Source organism: Mytilus trossulus, chromosome 8, assembly GCF_036588685.1.
Source record: "Mytilus trossulus isolate FHL-02 chromosome 8, PNRI_Mtr1.1.1.hap1, whole genome shotgun sequence".
NCBI classification, from domain to species: Eukaryota; Metazoa; Mollusca; class Bivalvia; order Mytilida; family Mytilidae; genus Mytilus; species Mytilus trossulus.
In genome coordinates, this window is record NC_086380.1 from 8618340 (window position 1) to 8641901 (window position 23562).

The window sequence follows — 23562 nt, forward strand, 5'->3', positions numbered from 1 at the left end:
AATATGTTCTCCTATTTATTTGTATTGTAGTCCTGTAATATTATGTTGTCATTTCAATGTTATATTTAACTTTGCCATTAAAGTGCGAGGTTTGGCATGCCACAAAACCAGGTTCAACCCACCATTTTTATTCCCCTTTAAAAATGTCCTGTATTAAGTCAGGAAGATGGCCATTGTTATATTATTGTTCGTTTCTGTGTGTGTTGCATTTTAACGTTGTGTCGTTTGTTTTCTCTTATTTTTGAGATATTAAGATAAGACGTGGCACGGTACTTGTTTATCCCAAATTCGTGTATTTGGTTTTGATGTTATATTTGTTATTCTCGTGGTATTTTGTCTGATGCTTGGTCCGTTTTTGGGTGTGTTGCGTTTCGGTGTTGTGTCGTTGTTCTCCTCTTATATTTAATGCGTTTCCCTCGGTTTTAGTTTATTACCCCGATTTAGTTTTTTGTCCATGGATTTATGAGTTTTGAACAGCGGTATACTACTGTTGCCTTTAGTTATCATGATAATTGTGTTATGCAGTCTCGTAGTAACAGATAATATACATGAGGTACAGACCGCCAAATTCAAATAAAGTTTATAATGTTCTGCCTTCATCAAAATAAAGAGGAGGTGAAAAACAAATCAACTGATATGATTATTACACAGTCAAATTTTTTTAAAATCTTTGATTTTTTTTTGAACGCCTCAGATTTAAGCATTTAAACATGTTAATTCAACTTCACACTCAGCATTCGGTTAAATATATCTTTTTTAATGTTTTCGAGTGAAAAAAATTCACGCATATTGAGAATAAAAATGACAAATTTAATGCATTGAATACATAAGAAAATAGAAAATAAGGAAACGCAATTCGGACAGCAACTGGACAAATAAAAGCGTATTGGAAACGCAAAAAGAAAACTGTTGGTAAATACACATTTTTCAACATTTTCTTATAAAGGGAAATAGTTAGTTATCAAAAGTACCAGGATTATAATTTAGTACGCCAAACGAGCGTTTTGTCTACATAAGGCTCATATCAAAATAGTTTTAAACTAAGTAAATACAAAGTTGATGAGCATTGAGGATCAAAAATTCCAAAAAGTTGTGCTAAATACGGGTAAGGAATCTATGCCTGGGATAGTAAAATCAGATAAGGTAACTTATATAGAAGATGTTGTGAATTGAGATTTTGTTAAATTACGTAGCAAGAAAACGAGTCAATTGATCAATGTTTTTTCTTTTTCTTAACTGAAAACATATTGTTAGAGTTGTCTTTTTATGTTCTATCTTAAAATTGATAGTGTGTATTTTTCTTTTTATCGCACATTTTCATTATGCAAATTCCATACAAAATCGGACAACTTTGCACCAGGCATGGGATAATTATAATTTTTACTTGTAATTACAAAACATTTTTCTGGGTAATTTCATGTAATGTGTAATGCAGCAAGTTTTGAATTATATGTTTATAAATGCAAAACCTGAAAAAAATTTGTGTTATTTCATGAATTATATTACATTATATGACATGGCTTTGTTTCACATACCATATATAGATGTTTAACAGAATGTTTCAGATTCAACTAAAGCTAAGTTAATTAAAAACATAAACGTTATCGTTTGGATTGAATCTTTTTGTATTTGAAGAGCATCACTGTAAAAGTATTTTGTCTTTACCAAAACATCAATGAATACCTTGTCACGATTAAATAACACATATTTTTACCATTGTCATAAAACACTGATTAGTTTGTTTGACAATCAATCTTTCACCATTTTGGTCCTAAAAATTTCTTTGTTTTTAAATGTGTGATTAGACTAGAGGCTATAAGGGCCATTTTTGGCCCCACCCCCAAATTTCATTTAATTTGTCATGTTGTAAGTCTATACCATAGACCTTCTGAAAATAATCCAATTTTGGGTCTAGCTCGTTTATTCTGTTGCCTAGCAACCACTAAATTGGCGGGGTTAAATTCATCAAATATGATTATTATACAGCTTTAATATATCTTTATTTGAAATTGAACCTGTTTAGCATGTAGTGAACTTTACACTTGTACACTATTTAAATATAACATAATTAATTGCACATTTTTGCCAAATTCACTGTTGTTTCTCCCTAGCAACATATCTGTGCCCATGGCAACCGCGATTTGTTTTCTATTTACAAGATTTAATTTTAAATATATTGAAACAGAAAGGCAATTCAAGATGTAAATTGTAAAAAGAAACGAACTCCAAGGTAAATATTAAGGGGGAAAGCAATATTGAAACAGGAACAAACAAAACAAAACACCGGGTATTGCTGATATATACAGATTGTGCATCTGATTCTGGGTTGGGTCTCACTTATCAGCGACAAGAAGAATGATATAAAGGCAAGACACATTTAGCGCTAAGAAATCTTAATATTGATTATCTTAAATAAATAGATACAGACACATTCCAAAGTCAGTGTATTTCCATGGCAGTAGTTATGTTTCTGGAAGGGATTGGGGTTGAAGGGGGGCACTTCTATTTACACCTTTTTAAGCTTGAATAAGTGAAAAGTTAAGAAAACTATCAGATATATATGATATAACTTTTTTTCCTACGCAATTTATGAAAAGGTATATATTTTTAAAATGTAAAACTGGGTAAGGTGACAAAACAGCTGCACCCCCTATCAATTAAGTATTGAAGTACATCCCCTCCCCTTCTAGACTTATGTAAAGGATCGTTAGGGTTGACTTTTCGAAATTCATCTTATTTCTATTATCTATTTCAGTCGGCCAGACTTATAACCGTATCATTCTATAGAATTACAAAACTGGAACATGCTACTATATATATCAAATAAATCTGTATTCTGAGATTTTTTCTATATTCATTATATATATATATATATCATTTGTTTTTTTGTAGTTTTTGTCAATGTGACTAGTTCACTTTTCGCCTTTACTAATCTTAGTGTCGTATGACTTGGTCTTTGATCATCATGACAATATTCATTATATATTCGTCAAAATTATTGAAAACAAGAATGTTTCTTTAGTACATGGATGCCCAAATTGCAAGACTAACAATGTCCAGGAAATCTTAGGTTAGGACAGGCCCAAAAAATCGGCAGATTTAAACATGTTATTTTTGCTATCTCAAACCCCCTCTCCCTTAACCTCTAGGCAAAGTAGAAAAAAATCAAACACACAATACACACAGTAAAATTTACTTCAAAAAAAGTCTGAGTCTGATGTCAGATTCAACTACCTTGACCAAACAAATAAACCTGAAGCGAGACACAAGGACAATCGGATGAACAGACTGACATACGCACGGACGAACAGACTGACATACGCACAGACGAACAGACGCATAGACCAGAAAACATAATGCCCACAAATGGGGCTTAACAACAAAGCCGGGTCACATTTTAAAATGTACACTTCATTTTTACGCATGATTATAAAACTATTCAAAACATAACCTTTAAAAAGGCAACAGACATGCAGTATGCTTACAGACTTCAGGCTCTTGTTTCTATGCATGGAAAGGTCAATTATCCATATATATAATCCCCAAGGGTGACTGGGGTATATAAATATGGTCACTTGGTCTTCTCCCGACCGGCAGTAACACACTTGCCGAAGTGGGGCGTCCGTTTGGCTGTGCGGGATGTATCAAGTTCACAGTCACGTCCGGTCAGAAGGGGGACGTTAAATCCGATGCCTCGTGTAAAGAGAGGGCCACGCTCTTTGCGCGTTTAGAACCCTTGCAACAACTCTCTGAGGGGTCCGTAGGTGGCCTGTTGTAAGGCAAAATTTCTGTCCCTATCCAATATGCCCTCTTTTTCCGGTGGCAGTCCACATTTATCCGACCTTCGATTCATCCCAGATGACCTCTATTGTACCAACCTACCTATTGTATTTATTGTGAACTTGTTCTCGTACTGAATATGCATGAAATATTTGCCACTGGACGTTAAGCAACCAACAATCAAGCAATCAATCCATATATATATATACATTTGCAAATTTACAGATCTTACATTGTTGGGTTGAGGTTTAGACGAGTTGTATATACATAATGTACATAGCCATGTATCACCATCACTGCTGGTGATAAAATGGATAAATCTGTTGTAGAGTTGTCACAGGCTCAGGCGTACTTATATAATTATATATTTCTACATGTTTATACAGATATATGGATAGTCTACCTTATGCTGTTTCCATTTTTAACCATCGAAGTTTTAAGAACTTGTTCTCTATGCACATTCCCCACAAAGACACATCCAATTGGAATATAGGTAGGATCAATTTCGAAATAAATCTCGTGTTTCTCGCCAATTATGGAAATTTAAGTAAAATACCCCCCCCCCCCCCCCCCCCCTTTTTCGTTACATAAATCATGGATCTGACCCTAATACCAGAGAGAGAAGATTGCCCCATTCAAACAACAAATTTTGAATTTATAATTAGCAAAAACATCAGAAATGTACAGATTTTGTTATATTGAAGGTCTATCTAAAATTTCATAATAAAAAAAAATGTCCTCAAAGTTGTTATTGACTGCCTTACACATGAAGGTCATTGCTGTCGGATTTTTTTAAAGAAACTTAACTTGATATACTTCAGAAAATATATAATTAGGAATACACTTTACATTCATAAACAAAAAAAATAAGTTTCTATAGGCATAAGAATGTATAGACTAAACTTTGTCAGATGAAAAGGTCCAATTTGGACGACAAATTTCAGCTTTTTATTGCTCCGCTTGGCTATAAAAAATATAAAATAAACTATCGTACCAACCTTGCACCAAAAAGATTTTTTATCCGAAGTTTGATATGTATGAACTTGTCAAAATGTTAAAATTTCTAATTGGTGCAAGCATGGTGCGGTGGTCAAAATTTAGAAAAACCATCAAATTTTCGGTATTTTTGCTTATTTTCCCAATAATGACGTCATTAACACATACCATTGTGACGTCATTGAACCTTTTTTAGTTAAGTAAAAACATTTTTTTTAAATCATTTACTCATATTCTAATAATTTATGGAGAAAAATCTGCTCTGTTAGAATTTTTATTATCTTGTAAATCTGGGGCCATTTTAGGCCATTAAAGCCCCTACTCCTTTAGGACAGAAATTATCAGTAAACATTTCTGGTTGGAATTAACAAATCAAATGTATAGTCATTAAGCTATCATAAGTTAACTTACATATTAAACTTCATCTTTGTTGTAGGAAAACAAAACCCGTATGATGCTAAAATGAAATAGTTGAATTAATAAGACATTTTACTTGATACATATACTTTAATTTTATATGTATTAGGAACCGTTATTGAACATGCTAAAAATTTTCGTTGTTTTTTAAAATGTTTGATTCTGTTCTCTTAATATTAATATTGAAAAACTTTGCTAAAGTCATTGTAATGTCATGCATAACTTTGATAAATGCATTTTATTGTAATTTTAATTAAATGCATTACCGTATTTGGCACAACTTTTTGGAATTTTGGATCCTCAATGCTCTTTAACTTTGTACTGGAGCGTCACTGATGAGTCTTATGTAGACGAAACGCGCGTCTGGCGTATTAAATTATTATCCTGGTACTTTTGATAACTATTTGTTAAAGTAATTGGAATGTATTGCATTACGTTTCAATTCAATTCGCCACATGCCTGCTTTGCACAGCCTATTACATAAAAAAGCACGTTGACCCATACTCTTTTTTTTATATTTTTGTAAAAAAGCACGATATAAATTATATTTTGACAAATTATTAAAAAGGATATAGATTTTGACTTAGAAAACACCATCTACCTTAAAACCGTTCATGTTCCTATGATTGGCATATAAAATAATATCCTGATACCATGCATCCTAAAGTGATGACATTAAAAACGTTAGAGAACAAACACTAAGTTTATTTTTCTAAACAAAAAAAAACCCTTCCCCGAAGCAAAATTAGATAAAACGTACAATACTTTATCAACAAGATTTTTTGAAATTACAATTATAATATTCAATCTGTACTATAAAAAAAAATTCCCCATATATGTCTAGACATAAACGCATAAACATGAAAAGCTATATATTCATTTTTGACGGAAACATTTCCGATTTATAAAAAGTATGAAGCATATTATATAGCAAATATAATTTAAGATCCTATTTTAACTCTGATTTGTACAACTGTATGTTGTTGTACTTGCATTGTAATGAAAACCGAAGTTTTATTTTTTAACCGAACCTTCAGTTATTTACAAAAATTGTGAATGGTAACTGTGTTAGTACATGGTTGTCTACTATAGATACAAATATTGACTTGGTTAATGTTCATTCAATAAATTCAGTCAGATCAATTACCAAAATTAATGCAACTGATGTTTAAATGTATACCCTATGTTAACCTTGATTAAATGGTACATGATACGATTGTTATTCATCCTTACCGACGATAATTCAAATATTATTATTTTCATTTCCAGAAAAGCCGGAAGAACCAAACCAACGACCGATTGATTGCGGAGCTATCAAAACAAAAAAGGGAAACGGAGTTTACAAGATATATCCCAAACATTCAGAATTTGGATTTGACGTCTTCTGTGATTTTGAGACCGACAATGGCGGATGGACGGTATTTAATCTTATTTAGCTTTGATCATGGATCATTAAAATACATTCAGAGGCAAATATTACATCCACATCAGGATTAAAATATATGTTATACAAATGTGAAATAAATATAAAAGCTGAGCCCCAACTCAACTCACCTGGAAAAAAGTATGGGAGATAATTGAATCGCCATTTTAGACCTATTTATAGTTTAGCTAAGATTGCTGGGTCATAACCATCAGACAAAGGCCTCAAATCAATATTAGGAGTCTGGAAAGTTAAGTTTGCAAAATAGCAAACTACAAAAATGGAGAAAAAATGAATCTTCAAACTTTAGCTACCACTAAGTCGTTTTGGCAATTTTGTAAATGACCTAGTTATTAGCACTATTTGACTCAAAAAAGTTATAAAGCCAAACAAGTTCAAAGTTGAAGAGCATTGATGACCCACAATTCCAAAACGTTGTGCCAAATACGGCTAAGGTAGTCTAATCCTTTGATATTAAAATCCTTAGTTTTTTTAGTTTTTCGAAAAATTCTTGCAATTGTTTCATGTGTTTAGTTTGTTTATAGATATAGGAAGATGTGGTGTGAGTGCCAATGAGACAACTCTCCATCCAAATAACAATTTAAAAAGTAAACCATTATAGGTTAAAGTACGGCCTTCAACACGGAGCCTTGGCTCACACCGAACAACAAGCTATAAAGGGCCCCAAAATTACTAGTGTAAAATCATTCAAACGGGAACACCAACGGTCTAATCTATATAAACAAAACGAGAAACTTAGTTTGCCAAGTTTTAATTTTTTTTTATGATTTTGTAAATTTCTAGAAACTTGATTTTTAATTTTTAATATTTTTCATGAAGTTCGTTTCTTCATTTGTTGTTTACTATTTTTCTTTAAATTTTGAATAAAAATGCCTAAACAAAGTATATTTTGTTCGACTGGTTGTACTATGTATGGGCAGCAGACGAATTAAATAATTAAATAAAAGTTGGCAATAAAACATAAAATCTTTGATGACAAAAAAGAAAAAATAACTTAACTGATATGAACCATAACTGTTACATGTGTTTGAATCATTTGATGAATCTTTACATAAACTACGTGTTTCCCAATTTCTGCCATTGCAATAAAATGTCTGCAATTTCAATCTACCAATACACTTCTCAATGCACCAACTCAAGATGTTACAATACCATAAACTACAACTAAATGTTTACCTTCTTATTTTTGTGCATCTGTTGTAATCGCATATTAAACTTTTAGATATAACTCATGCATGAAGCTTTATCCGAGTTCTTTTTACGTCATACAAACCAAATATATTTCTCAGGTCGGAAATAGTATGCATTTACATTCTGCAAATGACATCCGGACGAAACGCTACGACTTAAGAGCACGCAGTAACTCTGGATAATTTAATACTATTTTCAATATTTTAGTGTACATAACCTTTTTAAATCTTTATCTGTCTTTTCGATTATGATTGGTTAGTGTTTTGTATTTTATGTTTTACGCATTTTTATGCTTTTGATATGAGGCGCAAAGAGTAAATATTGCTATTATATAATGCACTGTATAACTATTGTATTTATATTATGTATTTATTTTTACCCTTCAAGAGCATGATCGCCCAAGGTTTTTCATAAAGTTTTCCATTTTGTGTTTTGTTTTTTGTTTGTTTGTCTTTTTTTTTTTAACATGACGTTGTATGGTTATTTTTTACTAATGACTTTGTGAATGTTCATGCTTTATCTTTCGCCATTTTTCTTTAATCATTATTTGTATACTTCTATTAACATCAATCTTTTCCCCACATACATCAAAGTATTTTTCTCAAGTTTTTATTATGTCAAAACAAGTAGAGTCTTTCAGTGGATAAAAAATTCGATACCCACATGTTCCCTACTAGTCGTTTTCATTAAATAAAAAATCCACGATTGTAATCTTTTGATAATGATATAATTACCAGGTGTTTCAGAGAAGGCTTAACGGAAAGACAGATTTTTACAGAGGTTGGGAATCGTATGAAAATGGATTTGGAAATTTAGAAGCGGAATTTTGGTTAGGTAAATATATAATTTATTTTCAATTTTTTTTAGTTAAATTTATATTTAGTATGACTAAACTTATTTGAATTTCGAAATTATGTTAGCAGTCTTATGGTGGTACTTAACATTTTTGTTTGGTTTAGACGTAGTAAAAACATCATCAAAAGGGGATGCCAAAAAAGTGTTCAACATCCATATCATTGAAAATCCATCAAATCGGACAGGAACGGTGTGTTTGACGGAATCAAGTACTGTAGACTTATAATTATTTTTTGAATACCATGTGTCGTGCAAAGTATTGCTTTATTTTAAATTCTCTAGTTTTAAGAAAATACTTGACGATTCGACAAATCTATAAGGCAGCAACCATTTGATTTTCGGGGGGGGGCTATGTTTTTTTTTCTCTGTGCAAACTCTTTTTTTCGCCTTCGGCAAAGAACAATCTATTTTTTTAGCTACAAACCGAAAACATTTTTTTTTCTTTCAATTTTAGCATTTCATATAGTTGCAGCTGAGGGTGAAACAGACAAATTTTTTTTCTCAGGGTCCCAAACAATTTTTTTTTCTCTCACCAAAACAAAACCTGGAAACAAATTTTACCATTGACACGTATCTAAATATAAACGAAACAGTAGGTTGATTAGGAAGGAACATAAAACCGGGATGAATGCTGAACTAGATTCTGTGTACCATTCGATGACAACAGATACACAAAGGGTGATGTCTTAAAATATTTTATCAATGACAGGACGTGATAAAGGGAAAAAAAATTGGTTCAAGATATCCATCAAGTATGTTGCGACGAATTCTATCAATCTCATTTGGTAGTCTTATTATAGGTAACCAACGAATACATACATTGACTGCAGCTGGAAAAAGCGAATTAAGAGTAGATATGTCTGACTTTGATGGTAACAAGGCTTACGCAAAATATTCCACATTTGCTGTTGGCGATGCCTCTACCAACTATAGACTAACTGTTGGTGGCTGGAGTGGGGATGCTGGTATGTTGTAGTTAATATAAATAGTAAAGTTAATATAAATAGTAAAGCAATAACAAATTAATTCTGAAATGAAAAAATAAAAAAGGTGAAACCGAAACCGTCCAGGTAACATTGTAAATAGTTATCAAAAGTACCAGGATTACAATTTTAAAATATACTATTTATGTGTAAAATACATTTGTGAAAGCGTTTTATACCATCATGATTACTACTGGAGTGTCGTTAATTGCTAAACGCTTTTTTATTTAGATCATACCGATGGTTTTCTCGTTTGAATGGTTTAACACTAGTAATTTCGGGGCCCTCTATATCTTGTTGTTTGGTGTGAGACAAAGCTCCGTGTTGAAGACCGTACCATGACCATTAATAATCTAATTTTATAAATTGTTATTTGGCACTCATACATCATCTTCCCATATCTATGTTTAAATAAATTTGTTTAAACTATATTGTTTTCCTCTGGTCTGTTGAACGTATTACTTGTCACTTGTGTACATCGCTACTACGACTCAGGAACTTGCGTGTCTTGTGAATTTGATAATTTGAATGTTATTGATTTCGATTATTTTCTATTAACAATTCAAACGGTAAATTTTAATCTGAGGGATAGAATACATGATTTCCTATAATAAATAGTATTATCTAAATGCACGTGGTTAATCATCAGTCCGATGACATGTTAAAGGAGTAGGTCCGGTAAAGGCTGATTTTGGCCTCAAATTTCAGGTTCATCTTACGAAAGATTTTAGACACTTTTTAAACACTTAGGTGTCTATTTCAATGGATTCAATTAGTTTATGTGAAAGATTTTGACTGATTCAGTCATTAAAAACGCTCCGATTCAAGCTCAAATATGAAAAATCTATCAAATATGCCAAAAACCGTCACTTTTCATATGGTTTTTGTCAAAAATGAAAGTGGCCGAATCCGGGTTCATCCTCATTCTTTATATATGTTATGTATTATCATCAAATACAACTTACATTTCAATATTATGAATGAATACGAATGCGGCCACTTTCATTTAAGACGGAATCCGTCTAAAATTTAACTAAAATGCTAAAATTGTGAAGATTTCAGTAGTTTAGCATGACTTAATGATGCTAGTACCCGATATATGTGCATTGTATTCTCAAAACAGCCCATATTTATGTAGCAGAAGCATCCTAATTTCCAGTGAATAGCTAAAAGATTACATTTTCACAATTTTGTAAAAACTGCTATTTTATTGGGCTAAAAATGAGTCTTACTGAACCTACTTCTTTCGTTTTTAGCCTGATGAGAGTGTTCGTATTGGCAATGAAATATCTTATGCATGTTTTCACCAATCAAATTAACACAAAAGGCAACCTTTACAACCGTTTTACCCTTTTTGTTAATAATAAACCACGAAAGCTTTTAAAACGAATGGGATGGGCTTGCCCTGGTAAATATTTTCCAATTTTAACAAGAGTTTAAAATTCCTTTTAAATCTGTAATTTGTTGAAATTGTCTCCGATGCAATAAACATCATTTTAAAGTAAAACCTTTAAAAAGCTCAATTTTAACGGAAGAGTATCGTCAATTCTAAAAATATAAAAGTATACCCTAAATCGCTGTGTATAATTGAATATATCTTGAACACAAGTAGTTGTTAATGTCTGTGTCATTTTGGGTTTTTTGTGGATAGTTGTTTCATTGGCAATCATACCATATCTTCTTTTTTTATATGAATAAAACAATAAGTGTATGGAATAGCAAGAAAATCAGTTTAATGTTTGTAATCAGAATTTAATCACGAAAAAGGCGAGTCTTTTACTACGTATATGTTGCACTTTGTAAATGCAGACGTTTCACAAACAACAACTATTTTGGGGAGAAATGCATTATTAATAGATAAAATGTTTTGTTTACGTACTGGTTCTAAGATATATAAATCTATGTTTCATCGCATGAAGACATAACTTGGCAATGTAACCAGTGTAAAAGAACATGGTAGGCGGTCAAATTGCATTCTAAGAAAGACATGAATTGAAGTTACATGTAGGGGTATTGAATAATTTTAGTTCAAGTTTAAACTTGTAGACGTTTGGGGCGTATACACGTTAAAAATATGCCGCACAGCTCCATTATCAAACCTTTGAAACAAAAAGTAGTGCATATCATCTTTTCATTCCAATATATATATTTTTTTTACCAAACGTCATAGTAAAAGTAAAAACGCAGTTCCTTTTTGAAATGTATATAATGACAGAAGTTCAACCTTAAGTCATAAAAAGACTTTTTTAAATTAGTTATCTAAGAAACAAGTATTAATGGACTTACAACAATAGTGACGTTTTCAGTTCCGTCTACCGTGCAAGTACACCTATTTCAAAGCCGGAAAGTAAAAGGTGTTCTCGACTTGCTTCTTCTTTTAATCTTTTTTAAAAATATTTTTGCCAAAGGTAAAATACAGATAAATGATGAATCTTGATAAATGATAGTACTTTGAGACAGTCCTTTAAATTTTATCAGTTCAAATTGATGCGGACGTATTTTGAAGATGCTTTATATCTTGCTGTTCGGTGTGAGCCACGGCTACGTGTTGAAGATTGTACTTTGACCTTGAATGATTTACTTCTACAAATTGTGACTTGCATCGAGAGTTATTTCATTGGCATTCATTCAACATCTTCTGATATCTATTTGGCTTATTTTATTTTATAATTTTTTCAAATATTACTAATTGATTTCTTCCCAAATAGGCGAACGTTTGTACAGAAAGCACTTTACTTTTACAAATTGTGTCGTGAATTGGGTGACGAGATGTCTCATTGGCACTCATACCACATCTTCTCATATCTACATAAAATGGGCTCAAAGCGTTCTCAAATTTATCTCAAAGTAACCTAATCAATATATTTTCCTCGTAAGAACTAATTTGTGTTGATACATAGATTTCTGTCATAATGATGTAAAATTATAAAAAGTACAAAATAGAATTTCACTTAACTAATACAAATTTAGTCTCTGATGCATGATTTTTTATAATCAGGGTTTTTGTTAGCTTTTAACCAGCTTTCAATAACTACGAGTACTCTCGAATCGTACTTTCTTCTTAATTTTAATATACACCAGCTTTGAAAAGTAATCGACAATTATTTCACTTCTGTGTTCGTACTACATTGTACAATGAACAACACAAAAAGTTATTTTGTAAAAGATATCCGTTGTCTATAACTTTATACTTTGTGTCCTATTATCTATGATGAGTTTATTTTCAACAGTCACAAGATACTAATACCATATAATATATAAATCTTTTCATCTCATAGCTCTCATATTGAAAAGTCTACCATGTTTTGCGATTCCAAAAGAATGATCTTAAGAAAACTTTATTTGAATTTGTTTGCATAATGTTTGTAACTACGAGTACTCTCGAATCGTCCTTTCTTCTTAATTTCACCTGTTGATATAAGATTGAATACGTATTTTTAATGTTCTGTTACCTAGTGATATTTCTCGTCTCTCTATTTTTAATACTCCCCAGCTTCGAAAAGTAATCGGCATTACAATATTTTTTCACTTCTGCGTTCGTACTATGAACAACAAAAATATTTTTTTGTAAAAAGATTCCGTTCTCCATAACTTTGTACCTAACAACGAAATTATTTTCATTTACCTGAGTACATTATTTTATTTTGCGGTATCTTTTACAAGGTTATCGTTGTCTTTGTATCATTGTGAAACTTTTTCTGCAGAGTTTTCAGATCATATTATTTATTTTTACCCCTCCCTTTACCCGTTTTTACAAGACGGGTTAAAATCAAATAGTCGCCTCTATTTACAAGATCAGGAAACTGATGTTCAGTGGTTGGTTTTTCGTTGGTGTGGTTTCCCGTTTTTATATAGATAAGACCGCTAGTTTTACAATTTTAAAGGTTTTACACTAGTTATCTTTGCGGGCCCTTGATAGCTTGCTGTTCGGCGTAAGCCACGCCTCCGACTTGGAGACTGTACTTTGATCTAAAAAGGTTAACTTTAAATTTGACAAATTGTGACTTAGATCGAAGTTGTTTCATAGGCATTCATTAAACATGTTCTATTTGACGTTTTGTTTATTATTCATTCAAATACTACTGATTAATTTCTTTCAAAATAGGCGAACATTTGTATAGATAGCCCATCATATTGTCATTCATACCACATCTTCTTGTATCTACTCAAAATGGTCCCAAAACTTTCTTAAAATTATCTCAAAGTAATCAAATCCAATAGATTTTCCTTGTAGAAACTAAATCGTATTGATACATAGATTTCCGTTATAATGATGTAAAAGTATAAGAAGGACATCGAATTGGTTTATACGGTTAACCTTATTCAAAGTGGTGTTGAAAATATAAAAACAAAATAGCTCAAACGTCAAAACACGGACAATGTTTTCGCGTTGTAAGTGAAAAACTTCGTTTTAGTACTTTTTAAGCATTTTTAAAACAGAATAGCTAATATATAATGTATAACAATATATCAACAATGATCGAATGTACCAGAATTATGATTTAGTACGCCAAAAGCAACGTCGGCGACAATTTGATATCAATATTACCACAGCAAAAATGCATGTCGACGGATTTGAGATTTAAGATTTGATTATTTAAATTGAAGAACGATTTGCGCAGATTTGTGTGCTTTCTATGCAAATGTTGAACCTATTTTGAAATAATTTAATCAGTAACAAGAATTGTTAACAAACAACTTCGATCAGTATCTTCAGTTGCCTTGTTTTATTATTGACTTTCTCGAGTTTTTAATAAGAATAGTGCAGTTTCTATTCACTAGATATGCAAAAGAGGGGCAATCAAACATTTTTTGTCAAACTCATAGATCCAAGGAGTGTGGGTTTCAACAGGTAAATGTACATTTCATTGTGATATTTCTCCGCGAGCATGATATGAGACCTTTTTAAAGGAGATTTACTTCAATATTTAAATTAAATAAATAACCTTAACGCATTTAAAGGGAAATCACACTATTGTTTATACGCATCGATCTCGGCGCCGCCATAGTGTCGTAACTGTATTATGACGTCGCGGTTTTCGATTCCGCCGTAAACCGTAAAGGTTGCTAATTTATGAAAAAACGAACGCTCGAAGGGATGTTCCACTAAAGCAGGAGAAATGATAATGGACGTATCATATTTTTTACAACTGATATGTTATACTAGCGAGTTTCGAGATTGTATTGGGGTTTACCTGCGGAATCGTGACACAATAATGGGCAAATACTGCAGAATAAAAAGCAGAAAAAAGATAGAACGATGAGATGCTAAAATATAAAGAAAAAAAAATATAAAAAATATTGGAAACACTAAATAAACATTAATAAATGAATAAACCACTATCCAGACCAATATGTAAAAAATGATCTACCAATACAAAACACAAAATCATCATGCATAATCAGCACTAAGAATGTTGGAATTTCATAGCATATTAAATGTAACTTAGTACCCTCTCCGACCATTTTCTCGATAACGAAGTCGGGTTCAGCGTATATTTTCGGGGGGGGGGGGGGGGGGGGGGATGGAGGTTCATACAGACCAAGAGTAACAGCATGTTAGCGTATAGCAATCGGAATCTGTAGTTTTTTGTTCAAAAGAGGGTTGTAAATAAGAACATCGGAATCTGTAGTTTTCTGTTCAAAAGAGGGTTTAAATAAGAACATCGGAATCTGTAGTGTTCTGTTCAAAAGAGGGTTGTAAATAAGAACAATGAATTTCAACCTAGAGTGTTCTCATATCACATGCATGCAACGTCATAACTGTTATAGTCTTCTATACTACATGAATAAGAATAGATAATTCACCAATCATCTCATTGCATATAAGTATTTATCCGGCTCAGCCTGTCGGGTTTTTATAAAGCAGAGTCAAGTTCTAATTCTGAATATGCATTAACCTTGCCACTGGACGTAAATGTGTGAAGTCCTATTTGAAATCGTTATTTATTTCACAGAAATGATCTAAGTGTCGTCCATCTTTCCCAAATGTTCCTTTGATATCTAACGCCTCTGAACCCTGAACAGTTGGGACAAGTTTGGATACAATACTAAAGCTTGATACGGTCTAAATTTGGATTGTGATACAATTTTTGACATAATATAGATTTCTAACCGAAAAGAAATGTGGTCAAAGGTATTAAAAATCTATTGTGCAATTGGAGATTTCCCTTTGAGAAATTTCGAAAAATTTGCGGAAAAAAAATTAAACGCCACCCCCTCCCCTCTTGGAGAAATTACCCCCAAACTCAATCCCAGCCTTCCCGGTTTGGTATGGAACCATGTAGTACAATTTTAGATAGATCCATAACACAAGTTGTTGTAAATTGTAATTTTAGTAAAACATAAAAAAGAAGATTTGGTATGATTGCCAATGACACAACTACCCACAAAAAGACCAAAATGACACAAAAATTAACAACTATAGGTCACCGTACGGCCTTAAACAATAAGCAAAGCCCATACCGCATAGTCAGCTATAAAAGGCCCCGATAAGACAATGTAAAACAATTCAGACGAGAAAACTAACGGCCTTATTTATGTAAAAAATGAAAGAAAAAAAAATATGTAACACATAAACAAACGATCGCGACAACCACTGAATTACAGGCTCCTGACTTGGGACAGGCACATACATAAATAATGTGGCGGGGTTCAACATGTTAGCGGGATCCCAACCTTACCCTAACCTGGGACAGTGGTATAACAGTACAACATGAGAATGCTTGTTTGTGGCCCCTAATTCCTGAACGTTTTGAGCAACTACATGTACCCCTTAAATCAATTTCAGCCTTTCATTTGTGATATGGAACCTTGTGGTACAATTTCAGAAAGATTCATTACTTCTTAATGTCATATTAGAAATTTATGGAAATTAAAAGGGTATTTACATCAACAGTTATAAACAATTTATCAAAGTTGTATGAAAATTGACGAAAGCGATATTGAGTTATAATTGTCCGAAAACTGGAAAAAAAAACTTTTAATGGAAAACGTAAACGTAAAATCAAAATTTATAAAAAAAAAAAAGAAAGAGAGCTCACGTCAATAGATATAAACAATTTCTTTAAAGTTTTATGCCAATCGGTTAAAGCGTTTTTGAGTTAATGTCCGACATGTTGACGACGGACGGACGGACAGATGTTTACCATAATACGTCCCGTAACCGAGCGTATAATAATTCAACACGTACTATACATTTGGCTTTACCAGTCTCGAACAAGAGAACTATTTAACACACACACACACCAACACACACACACATGTCTTTATGTAGAGATATACAAATGTCTCACAGAGTACTGCTAAACTGTCCACTCATATAGACAAATGTTTTGTGCTGATGTTCACGTAATATTTGCCACTGAAAGTTTTTGCAAAAATCAAGAAACCAATGGTAAAAAAATAATGAATAGTAATAAAAGTTCAGATGAAGGTTCGAGTTTTGATCACTCAATGTGATCACTGTCGACAGTGATAAAGGTATGTTGTCGGAGACCGCGACAGAAAAGGACATCAAGTTTTTTTACTCTTTATTCATTGGTTCTTTAAACAAAAATAGCCAACATGATATATCAGAGATTGCTTAAATATTGGCATACAAATTCATTTAATTATTTTCAAATTAACTATCATTAATGAGGGGTGGGGAGAGGGGTCCTGATTCCGAAATCCCGGGTTTAAAATCATGAAATCCCGAGGTTCAGAATTAAAAAGAAACGCCTGACATCCCGAATATCGCATAAAGAAATCCCGGATCCCAAAAGGGTTAATTCTGAAATCCCGAGCTTAAAAACACTTGATCCCGACGTCCCGAAAAAAGTCCTGTCCCCCTCATTAATCAGTATTGGCAAACATCGGTGCATTTACCACTGTGACAATGAAAGATAAATGTGATTAAAGAATATACATTCAAACAAAAAGAGGTGCACCAACATAAAATAGAAACCACATACTTACTCTTAATTTCATCGGATCTCAAAATTTAAACTCTCAACATAATTTTTACTCTATCTAACAGTATAACTCGAGAAGTTTCTTAGTGTAACTCGAGCTTAAACTAGAAATCTTACTAGAAAATATTCGAACTTAATTTGTGTCGATTATAAAGCGTTGTGTAATAACAGAAATGTTAGCCAATTTTAAATTTCTTCCAAAAAACGGTGTCATTGAGGGTTTTTTTTTTTTTTTTTAAAGTGCCGAGTTTGTGGCTTTTTAAACACGGCATTTCGGGTTTTATCTTCCCGGTGCAATGGACAAGTTAGTGAATTTATTCTGTTTGTAGTCTAAATGGAACGTGTTACTTTTCAACCCAGATACCGAAGTAGAAGATTCTAAATCTACAAGCCGTAAATTAATTCTTTAATAAGGCATGAGGCACACATTAGTTTTTCCTATACAACAAATGCAATTAAAAAATCTAGATGATTCAAACTTTGCCAATTACTTTTTAATAAACTGTTACTGTATGTTTAATAATGAATAATCAAAATACCGTAAAAAATATTATAATATAAAAAAAAATATATATATAATTTTAAACCAATAGTTCCAAGCATTTCAAGAAATGCTGCTATGCTCACTGTGCTTAAACGGCCGTGGGTAACTTAAGTTACCCACAGCCCAAGATGGTGGACTCTAACCTCATTGAGATGATTGTTGATACGAAATCTACTTTTTGCAACGTTTTTCATGATCTATGTAAATATTGATAGCATTTTTGAATAAAGAAATCACTTACCATCACTACAAATTTGTTAATTTTGACTTCACTTTAGCGCAAGGCCAATTTTTAAAAAATGCATAAGATGTCCGTAACTTATAAGTCAAAAATAACAGACTGTCCGTAACTTTATTTTCGGATGTGGGTAACTTTTTTTTCAAAATTGTAAGATTAACAATTTCAACACTTAAAGGACAATAAACACTATGAAACCCCTTAATTATTACATATATTTATACAGTAACGATATGCTTCAAGCTAAACAATTGAAAAAGCAAACCAGAGTGTCACGGATTTTCCGTTAATTTTTTAAAAAATATTCCCGGGATAAAACGGGATCTGACGGTACGGCACAATTTATCTAACATTCTTCTAGCTTTATAGATTGTTCACTGATGAGTCCTTGTCCTGTGTAGCCGCGGGGAAAAAATATATCCTTTCCTTTAAAATTAATAATTTCTGAATTGTTCGCCAAAAAAGTATGGTCTCGATCTTCACTGTATCTAGTGTGATGTGTTGTTGATTGTGAGAAAAAAATGCCAATGTCTAGATCTAGGAGTAGATGGATGGCTATATTGTTAAACAGGTGTCAGTTTATTATAGCAATAAAGGTAGATTTAAAATCTACTAAAAGTTTCCTTGACCTCAGGGATTCAATAAGATCGGGTATCATATCATACATATCTTCTTTAGAGGTTTGGACTGATTCATCTATTTATTTCTGCTAAGGATTGACCTCCGAACTTGTTCTCCTTAGATGATTTTCCTATGTTCACTATTAATGTAATTTCTACAGTTGGAAATGGTGAGATTTATAACCTGCATGTCATGATTTATCATCTAAAACTGAAGCAGCTTGCAATCTATAAAGCGAAGAATGTAAGATACATTAATTTTGCTGTACACTGAATTTTCTACATAAGAAAATGCTTGTACCAAGTCAGGAAAATGGCAGTTGTTATCCATTCGGTTGAGCTTTGAATTTTCTCATTTGATAAGGGAATTTCCTGTTTGAATTTTCTTCAGAGTTCATTTTTTTGTAATTTTACTTTTTAATGCCGCCTTTACCAAGGCAGGATTATGACCGTTGTTTTCCATTCGTTTGGTGTGTTAAATTGAGCTTTTGTCTTTGCCATTCCATAAAGGACTTTCTGTTTGAATATTCCTAGGAGTTCGGTATTTTTGTTATTTATCATTTTTTTTTTTAGATAATTACACTCACGAATAAAAATTCTTTGAAAGTTACGGACATCCCTATTGGTATAAGGAAAAAAGTTACGGACAAGTTGTTTTGAAGTTACGGACATCATAAGTGTTTTGGAAAATCGTGCTGTAATCGTTTATTTTGTAGTAGCAAAGCACGTTTTACATTGCAGAGTTTCCCTAAAAGATTTATAAAACCTTTTAATTACTGAACATTTCTTTTGTATTCATGGTATTATAATTATGTAGGAGCAAAATTCCTAACCGAAGCCATGCGGGTCCATCTTGGGCTGTGGGTAACTTAAGTTACCCACGGCCGTTTAAGCACAGTGATGCTAGCAACGTCGTTCAATAACGTTAGGAGAAAAAGTTATAATTCCCGCCAAAATTGATAATAAGATTATTTCCACTGTAGCGGATTTAAATTATCGGTGACCCCCATTTTTTATTAATGCTTTTAAAATCTCCCCTGAAGCTGCACCTAATGCAGAAGTTTGAAGGAAAAAACATAAGTAGATTTTTTTTTGTTTCAAGAAAAATCTATAATAAACGACAATTAAAAATGGCGGGAAATGTAAAAAGGCCTTAAAAAATAAGGACAGTGAGAAAAATAAATGTGTATAAGATAAAATTTACAATTGACTGTTTTAGTTAAACCAGTTAAACATCATTTTTCAATAATTTTGCCTTCTTATAGAATTTTTGATGGCTACTTCTAAATTACGGTTTAACGCAATTCTTTACTTTTTGATGACGTCATACCTCGAAAGCAACATCGGTGACCCCAATTTTTTTTTCGCCTAAAATATTGAAATAAGTATGATCTGTCTAAATACGAAATTTCAATGAATTATTATTAGTAGTTTAAATAGTGTGATTTCCCTTTAACAACAATTGAAAATGTTTTTTAGATTGCAGTATAAAGACAATAATAGTGCATTGACTTGACATATCAACGATATAAGGATTCCGGCACAGCCTCGCATTTCCCCGTTTCTAAACCTCATCCTTATATCGGTGATATGTCAAGTCAATGCACTATTATTGTCTATATATCAATCTTAAAAATAGATGTATGTATATATAGCATAATTACACCTTTTGTAGTGTTTTCTGTCTTTTGATTGGTTGAGAACCAGTGTATATTTTGCACATTCTAACTTGTTTTATCGTTTTGACGGTGAATTTGCCTCAAATACCAAATTCCTTTTTTACACTCGCGAGCCTGTTCCCGCCAAAATAAGGCGGCACCTTTCTCAATTAGCCCGATTGTTAAGACAACTTGGTTAGACACTATTGATTGAAATAAACCGAAAACTGTATGAGATATATACATATAAAGAGGAAAAAAGGCGTCTGTAAAAATGAACGATTTAATGATGGAATAACAATGCTATTTACGCATAAAGATACCATGACGTTACAAAAAAAACCCGCATTTACATACATGAATAAGTCCCGCGAAACTTAGATTACCATTCAAATGTACAAAAAAGCGAAAAAGACCAGTCTTTGAACCAGTTTTGCCTCGACTAGCGGCTTGGGAAATTTTACAGTCCCTTGAATGGTATGTTTCGCAAATACCCCTCCATAACATGATATATCTGTTCAATATTTTGTCTCATTATATTTCATGCAGGATATAATTAAGGTACCTGTATTAAAGGAACAACCGAAAGGTTTTATTAAATTAATTTGTGTGGTGCAATTAAAAGATATGTAGATTATTATTATGACTTCCATTATCACTAAATTAATATATATATTTGTTCAGGGGCCAGCTGAAGGACGCCTCTGGGTAAGGGAGATTCACGCTACGTTGAAGACCCATTGGTGACCTTCGGCTTTTGTCTGTTCTATGGTCGGGTTGTTGTCGCTTTGACACAATTCATATTTCCATTCTCAATTTTATGTTTACCTCCTTTATTGTGAATTGATTTGAAATGAAAAATGGTATCTGAATTCAACAAATACTGTTAGAAAAGGGGATATAGCTATTGATTAGCAACATAATTTATCCTACAGTTACACCAAAACCATTGCACCAAAAATAGTTCACCATAAACAAGCATTGCAGGACCTTGACTTAGAACAATACCTAAAACCTAAAAAACCCTCAGACATCCGACTGTTCCCACTCGCCTTATAATTTCAGTCCTTCTGGTCATGTTATAACTGGGGATCTAAACATAATTCAACATGAAAATCTCCGAAAGTTGATTTTTCATGGTCCTATGTTTAGAGAACCCCAACACATCAATTGGAACCATAACTTTAAAAAAATTATGGATTCCATTGAGGACTATGCCAGAGCATGGGCTAAGCTAGAAGAAGTTGAACTGAGCACTTTGTCAGAATAGGTTAAAACTATCAGGTTTCAGATAAAACGTCGCATTCACAAGTTGAAAAACTGTCGACCAAAGTCCGTTTTCAGAGACAAAAAGGCCATGAAATGTCTATCAACTCTTCATCATAAGTATGTTGTTGTTCCTGCGGACAAAGCTTCAATTAATATTGTCTTTGTGTGTAAATCGTATTACTACGAATGTCTTGTAAAAGTATTGGGTATAAAGGATCACTCAGGTAATCCCACATACAAAGACATATCATTTGACAAGGATGAGATTTGAGCAAATCATAAGTCCTTCATGGCTTCAATAAACATTACATTGAACACCAAATCGGAGGATTTATCTTGTTTGTATTGGATACCAAAGCTTCATAAAATTCCGTAAAAAACAACGGTATATTGCTGCCTATTTTTTCGATTCTAATAGGACAAATACGATCATTAAAAAACTGAAGCGAGGGTTGGTAAAGCTGTGAGTTTGGTTGATCTTTTTTACTCCCTGTTAGATAAAGCTCAAACTTTCTAATAAATCCGTAGCTTGCATGGATTATTTCTTGAACAACCGCTAAATTAAAAATATGTTTCATTCTCAAAACCAACAATTGTCACTTTTACTTGTTTTCCTTGTAATCTACCGTCAAATCCAAAGTTGTTATTTCGTAACTAAGGAGCCGCCATGTTGACTTGCTGAAATCAGTAAATATGCGAATAATGCAATAGAATAGAAAATCAAACAAAACCTACCTTGATAATTAATTTTATTACAATAGTAAACAACATTTAAATGGTTCACGTAACAGAAAACTTTCAACTCTAGCGTTTTCATTTGTATGACGTCATGTTTTGAAACGACTAAAATGCGCCAAAAACATTAATAGACTTTCGCGGAATTTTATTTTATTTTTATTTTGTTGGTTTCTCCGAGGTCTTTTGTATTAGTTCTTTTTATTACGCATCCGAATAAGAATAAAAGTGATTTTGTCTTTTTTCAATTACAATTTTTAAAACAATACAATCGGCAAAGAGTTTGCAAATAGGTTTCAATACATGTGGATTTACGTGGGAAGTATATTGTAACAGCCTTTATTATGAACACCACGGAGTCTGCGCTAAGTATAGTTATATCGAGAATTTTATCACAGTGTTGTTTACAAAGCGATAGAAGCAGTCATATTAGAATGGTTAATATTTCGTCAAATGTGCAGATAATTTGTTTGAATATTATTATTAAAGGCTGGATCTTATAGTATTCTATGACTTTTGTAATTGTAATGCTTATACGTATATTGTATCAGGCCGTACTTCAGATAAAATCAAATCTATACATCTATATTCATATGGGATTGTAACAACAATTTATGGAATTAACAAGCACATTTTGTATTTAGTATTAAAACAAAAAGTCCATTCATTGATTTTTTTTAACAAAATGTTAGATGGGCAAGCAATTTTTTGCATAATTGAAAAGGATGGGCATTAACCTTTTAAATGAAACAATATAAAGAATGTACTGGCCTATCCCCAGGAATAATATTGAACGGTCCCTAGTAGACTTTTTGTATTCTTTTTATTTTAATAAAAATCGCTCATAAAGTTACTGGGCATTTTGTTAAACATAAAG

General features: G+C 32.3%; 1 protein-coding gene across 1 annotated transcript in view; it reads left to right on the forward strand.

Moving 5' to 3' along the window:
* Nucleotides 1-23562, forward strand: part of LOC134728240 (ryncolin-1-like) — a 49372-nt gene that overhangs the window by 22156 nt on the left and 3654 nt on the right. The window contains exons 2-4 of the mRNA XM_063592779.1: nucleotides 6463-6611; nucleotides 8566-8662; nucleotides 9484-9648. Coding sequence (XP_063448849.1) covers nucleotides 6463-6611; nucleotides 8566-8662; nucleotides 9484-9648 — 411 coding nt within the window. The remainder of the gene's footprint in view (nucleotides 1-6462; nucleotides 6612-8565; nucleotides 8663-9483; nucleotides 9649-23562) is intronic.